At 38.6% G+C, this 6,687-nt stretch overlaps 1 protein-coding gene across 6 annotated transcripts in view; it reads left to right on the top strand.

Moving 5' to 3' along the window:
• The first annotated feature begins 696 nt into the window (after positions 1 to 696).
• LOC103697102 (uncharacterized) overlaps positions 697 to 6,687 on the top strand; it is a 67,878-nt gene continuing 61,887 nt past the window's right edge. For 3 of the 6 annotated variants that reach the window (XM_039118838.3, XM_039118839.3, XM_088710032.2), the window contains exons 1-2: positions 697 to 1,268; positions 5,358 to 5,696. In XM_039118838.3, the coding sequence (XP_038974766.1) occupies positions 1,087 to 1,268; positions 5,358 to 5,696 (521 nt within the window). In that variant the 5' untranslated portion in view covers positions 697 to 1,086. The remainder of the gene's footprint in view (positions 1,269 to 5,357; positions 5,697 to 6,687) is intronic. The other 3 variants (XM_088710031.2, XM_039118837.3, XM_088710033.2) reach the window with 3 other exon arrangements.

The following is a 6,687-nucleotide window of genomic DNA, read 5'->3' as shown; positions in this document are numbered from 1 at the left end:
TGAGTTTTTAACATATTAAATAGATTTAAATGGGTTAAACAGGTTAAGCGGATCAGATTAATTGGAACAAAAATAGGTTAGATAGGTTTTAAATAGATTACACAAGTTTTAAATGTTTAAATAGGTGAGTGACCGATTTATTAAAAGGGTCAAAATGAGTTACATCAGTCAAAGATCTAAACCTAAATCCGATTCATTTAATAAATAAATGTAGACATATTGATTCATGTATAATCCAAATCCATTCGCATCATGCTAGAAGTTGCTTAAAGCGGATCATTATAAATTGGGCTACCATCCTTATATATAATCAGTACGTATGGAATTGAATGCTCATGACTAATTAATTTTCTAATATGTTATAAATTATTCTTTTGAATTTGAATGAGAAAGTTATAGCTGCGAAATACACGGTGCAGTCCAAGCTACAAATTGGCAAGGGCAGACATGCATGCTTTCAGAAGGTAAAAAGACGGCAATACCACTCCGTTGGTTGGCTTTTAAATGACGTAAACCATGCTGTCAAAATTTAAGTTAACCACAAAAAATAGTACTATATTAAAAAATACTGGTGAAAAAATTTAGTTAACCACTGTCTTTTACAATATTAAGGATATTTGTCGGTACATTTGGACGATAAGCATACAGCTTTTAAGCGTCTCCTTGGTGCGACGTTGGCCCTAGAAAAAGTGGAAATCTCTTTTTCTTCGTTAGGCCTGATTTTTCTTCCGATTTTTTATATATTTTGTACAGCTGTATGGGAGGAAGTCCCCGCGAACTCCGGTTGGAGCAGCTGCCACCTGGGAGGACAGCATCCTTCGGAAGCCGCAGCATATTCTCATTTTGCCAAAACAGGACCACGTCTCGATTTCGTGGCCGTCAATCGGATTGCCGTGAGCGGCCGCTCATCCGCCGCTCGTTTGAAGCTTGAAGATTCACGACGGAATGCCTGGTCTGTGCTGGTTTATGCCTGCGAGATTCGAGGTGCTTGGGAATCTGTGGCTCCCGCAACCCGTGCCCACACATACATTTATGGCTCCATAAACTCTCAGCAGAACAACGCAGAGAGAGAGAGAGAGAGAGTAAATGGCTTTACGGGCTTCTCCTCCTGCTGCTAGTGTTCTGGCTAAGGCCTCATCCCGCCGATCCCTCTTACCACCCCCAATTCGCTCACCTCCCACTGTGACAAGTACCGTCTCAAGAACGGGCAAACGAGGAAGCTTCTCTGGCGTTGCTATCTCTCGTTGCTCCCTCTCCGGTAGCCTACGGTACTTTCTTCCGTTCATTCATTTCATGACTTCTGGTTGTCTTGATCTGTTTCAGCTTATTTTGCTTGGCTTTGTTGTTCTTGATTGAAAATTTACGCATAATTACTTTTATTTTCATTTTCATTGGTAAATGAATTCATGGGGTTTACTTGTTTTGTCCCATCAATTAGACATTGTTCGCTAACAATTAATGGATTGACCTTGGACATGATATCAAAATCAGAGGAATGACCTACATGTTATGATCGTAATATGATTTAGATGTAAGTTGGAATGGTCCTTGTGTAACTGTAAGGGATCAATATCAGAAATCCTTTTTTCACATGAGTCAGCACCAAATATCAACCATCCATGTGATATAGCTGCTTAGTCTATAATGATGATGGAAAATCTTGCATCTTTAGCGTCCAGCAATTTAGAACGATTTTTATATTAAGCTCTCTTGTCGATTTTATTTTGAGCAGTGCAGCTGTGCATTTGTGATATCTTCTTCAAGAACATTGGCTTTATTCATGCTGTGAATTTTTCCAATGGAACTCTCCATGCTTTATTCTCTAGTTCTATTGCTACCTCTTAATAGTCTCTTTCCTGTTCCTATAATTCCTTAGCTGTCAAGGTCCTGTGACAATATACAATCAAGCTATGCTTTTTTGAAAATCTTTGCACAGAAGAAAATGTCATAGCGTTAACTCATTGATGTTTTTGGATGAAGAAAACTAATCCTTTCAAAGTCTTACTATCATCAACCATATTTACACACACATATACATATACATATATATGGGTTACAATTGCTTGCTTAGAAAAATTCTAATTAATTAATGAATTATTTCACCAACAAATCTAATTGATGAATTAGAGTCTTATTGTTTGTGAATTTTATTTCATCCTCAAGGTTTTGCAAGACAACCCTGACTTGACTAACAACCAATGTCTCATGTGCCATTGTTAAGGATATATATGTAAAGAGACATGCACAAACTAAATAGTTAGAAATAAATTTTGTTTTTGAATCAAACCATTGAGGGCAAACTTGAAATTTCTCCAACATAAAGCTCAACTTTCTTGCCCCTTGGTGGATCGAAATATAATTGCAGCTCAATTAAACCTGACTTTCCTTACATGGTTTCAGATATCTCTTTTCTCCTCTTTTGACTCACTAGAAATCCCTATTCAACTCTTTAAAAATACCAAAAGACTATTAGGACTCCTATGTTCATGCCTAATGCCTCCCATGGCAGCAATAATAATGGGCATGCTTGCTAATAGATTTGCTAGGACTATCTTCTTTAGTTGAGAGAGATTGTTGGATTATTTTCACTTGTTTGCCCATAGAAGAAAAAGTGGGCTGTGGGAGTAGTGGAGCCGGTAACAAGCATGACTCCAGAAAGAAGCCTTGGAGGCAAAAAGAAAATAGGTATGCCAAGTCCTAGCCCTTCCTTTTTCTCTACTCTCGTATTTTTCTGATTTCTTTTCTCCTTTAACAAGTGAATTGTGATCGGAGCCATGTAAATAGCGTGTGATACGTATGTCCAAGGACTGCCGAATCGGGTCGAACCGTCCGATTTGGGTAATGCCGAACCGACCTAGTGCAAAATCGGGTTGGTTCGCCTATTACGCGGCTAGAACCCATACAGAACTGGCCGAAACCGTTTTCTTACCGACTGGTACCTGCCGCTAAGTGCCCGAACCGGCCGGAACTGGTCGGTTCGGTGCAGACTCGGTGCGAACCAGTAGGTTCGCACCGAGTCAACCCGATTTCAAACCGGGTTAAAACTGTAGACTATACCTAATGCTTTTTAAAGCATCGAGTGTCCAACAACAGTTTGAAAGCTATTTTGCTCTCTCGGCCACTTTTTCTTTTCGAATACTCCAAAAAAATACCGATTCAGGCTATTAGAAGGAAGAGCCAAGGCTAAATAAGGTGTGCTTCCTTTTATTACCTCATTCTCTCTTTTTTGGGAGGTGGGGGCTTGAAAAATCGCTAAAAAATTGCAAAATAAGTGAAGAGCATGCCAAAATTTTCGATTTGGACATTTTTTTTTATACGTTGTAGATCTATGGATGATCCACATGCTGGCATAAAATTTTTAAATTTTGGATTATATATAATTTGTAAAATTAAAATATATTTTTAGATTAAAGAATATTTTTTTAAATTAATAAAAATTAAAAATACTGTAAAATTAGAAACATATTTAGGAACATTCAAGCTACTCTTCATAAAAATTTGGTATCTATTCATTTATGTTTTGATGCGATCATGTGCATAGTGGTCTAGGCCTAAATTTAAAAAAAATTGAGAAATAAGTAGCCTTTGATGTATGTCCGAGGGCTTAAAAAAATAATATATAGCATCCATTGTTGGTTCTACATGGATCTGAACTGAAATTAATTTTTTAAAATATTAATATTTAAAAGTTATTTTTAAATTAAAAAATAATTAAAAATATATAAATAGTACCAAAAATTGTAAAAAATTAATAATACATATTACATAATTCAGAAGTAATTTTTGAGATAAAAATCATAGTTTTTTAAATTTATGATATTTAAACATATTTTTAAATTTAAAAATTATTTTATATATATATAAATTAGAGTATGTATTAGATAAATTTGATATATTTTTTGAGATAAAAAATTATTTTTATCGTAAATTATTTTTTATTTTTTAAATAATTGATAAATTAACGTACTTGATAAATATGCAGGAATGGAGTCATCAAAGAAAAAAAGACCCAGAGCATGACATTGGCTGGGATCATGGGCAAATGCTATCAGACCGGACCATTAGAAGTATAACTAGTGCAACACAGTGTTTAAGAGAGGAGGGATAACCAGTTTGAAGTAGCATATAGTTGGTAATTTTTTCGATGGATCTATATGCCCGAAAATGCCTATACAAGGCTCGACAACTGATGAAGAAGCAGTTTGTTGATTTTAAAGCAGTAAAGGAGAGGATTTTCAAGAAGAAGGCGGAGGTGGACCGTCGAGCGGAAGAGCCATCTTTCTATCACTCCAAAGAGTTAGAGAAAGCGTCCGCTCCAAATGACGAGGAGGCAATAATCTAAGTTGCCATGCAGACAGGGTCTGTTGAACCGTTTGGAACCGACAATTCAGCCTGTACCGTACTGGTACCGGCCAGCACCGGTATGGTACAACCATAGAATTCGGTTCCGAACCTTTTGGGGTCGGAACCGAACGACTCCTTGCCCGTACTGGTGGAAACCGGTGCGGTTCGCATCGGTACAACCTGGTGCCAGTGCGAACCGGTACAAGCCCGGTACCGGCACCGGAGAAGAAGAAGAGGAAGAAGAGGAAAAAAGAGGAAGAAAGAAGAGGAAGAAGAAGAGGAAGAAGAAAAAGAGGAGAAGAGAAAGAAGAGAAGAAGCCTACCTGTCGCACCGGGCCTTGGGCCGACCTCCTCCCTCGGGCCGACGAGGATCACCCATTTTGCTCGCGGTTCCGGCCCCTTCTTTGCTCGTGGGAGGAGGAAAAGAGAGGAGAAGAGAGGAGAGAGGGGAAGAAAGGAGAGGAAGAGAGTTCGAGAAGGAGGAAGAAAGAAGGGAAAAAAAAGAAAAGATAAAAAGAGCGCGTTTGCCCGCGCGGGCAGCGAGCCCACGCGGCCCCGCGTGGGCATTTAATGCCACAGAGTAGCATTTAATGCCACTATGTGGCTAAAACGCGAATGCGCGCGTCGCGTATTTTCTTTTTTTTTTTGCGGTTGGCCGGTTCGGTACCAATTCCAGCCGGTACCGGTCTCCACCGGTGCGTCGGTTCTGTTAGCTCCGCATGCCTTGATCCTGGCCTAATTATTTATTTGCGGTTTCCTATATTGCTTGACTTGTGTCTGAACGTGACTTGGTAGTGAGGATTTCTTGCATTTTATCAGATAGTCTAAATGGTAAATTAATTTCAAAAGTTGCTGCATGCTAGATGTCTGGGTTTGTCTAGTCAAAACTTCCTTGCAATGTCTGAACCATTTTCTTTCAGTAATCTAATGTTTGGGATGGTTCCATGCTAGTATTGTGAATATATCAAATTAGCTGTTGTATTGATATCTGACATTTCTTTTTGCATATCCAGCATGGAGAGCTTTTGGCATTTTTATGCTGGGAGTGCCAAGGCTTCAACATCTGGAGTAAATCCTTCAAGTGAAGGGGATGATATAAGTCAGATGCTTGAAGGTTTAGAAGTAAATAACAACAATTTAAGGACATCATTCCTGGCAAAATTAGCAGTTACTCTTGGTATAGCAGCAACAGTTACTTTGGTATCTGTTTGCAAGTGGCCACCATCAGGATCATCCTTCCAGTTACCACATTTTGTTAATAGTTCATCCCAGTCAGTTCCGGTGCCAACGCCAAATGGTTTCACCTTGACAATTTTTGGATGTAGGATTATTTTACCAGAACATACTCCAGGGTATGGACATATCTTGTTCCTTCTGTTCTCATAATTTCCTGTTTTATGCTCTGTATTTTAGTGTAGGAGATGCTACTGTTATAATAATTTGTGGCTTAGACATAAAATACAGTTATTTTTTGGGTGAATATATTATTCTTGTTGCTGTTGATGATAGTATATTGTAATTGCGCCGTTAGCATTATCCTTTGGTTAATATGCACTATATTATCCCTCCATATCCAATGTCTATGAGACTTTCTTCTTCACGGGAAGTGTTGAATGTATAGAATAACACACTTAGTAATGACCTGATATATGAAATCATGGTAGGCAATCTGATATATGATGTCTATAGCACATGCCATACATAGATGAACTAGTTTTATAAGGTTAATCATGCCTATGTTTGCTTGCATGAAGTATTAAGTATTGCACACATTTGTATAAACTAATGCATTGTTACTCCAAAGTACACAAGGATATGTTGATGAAAGCATTTATTGATATGATTTCTTAATGATTCATGGACTTAAAGTGAACATTTCATTGCAAGTTTTAATTCATATTTCTTAAAAAAATATAGCATGTTAAATATATCAAACAAACATGTTATTGAACATTACCATCGCACATGTAACTGTTTTGCATGGCAGATTCAGAACCATTTGAATTGATCTCGACAGAATTTGTTTCAATCAAGGTGTGTGGGCTAGTAACAGGACCGTGCTGGTTGCTCGGCACTATGCTACGGTAGGTACCGTGTTGTTCTATTTCGAGCATGTACTGACACAGCTAGAGATGGTGGAGGAGGGGGGGAAGGAAAGAGAAAAGAATAGAGAGGGAGGGAGGGAGAGGGAGAGGGAGGAAGTGAGGGAGAGAGAGGCGAGAGAGGGAGGGAGAGGCTTTTTGAGCCCTCTCTCCTTCGGCTGCATGGAAACAAGGATGAAGCCCTTATTTTGTTGAAAAGAGAGAGAGAGAGGGAGGCAGGGAGAGTGAGAGGAGGGGAGGG

Source organism: Phoenix dactylifera, chromosome 13 (genome assembly GCF_051530095.1).
Source record: "Phoenix dactylifera cultivar Ajwa chromosome 13, Ajwa_hap1_PhDact_Kaust_v1.1, whole genome shotgun sequence".
Taxonomy (NCBI): Eukaryota; Viridiplantae; Streptophyta; class Magnoliopsida; order Arecales; family Arecaceae; genus Phoenix; species Phoenix dactylifera.
The sequence above is the reverse complement of the archived record's forward strand: the minus strand, read 5'-3'. Positions and strand labels throughout refer to the sequence as shown.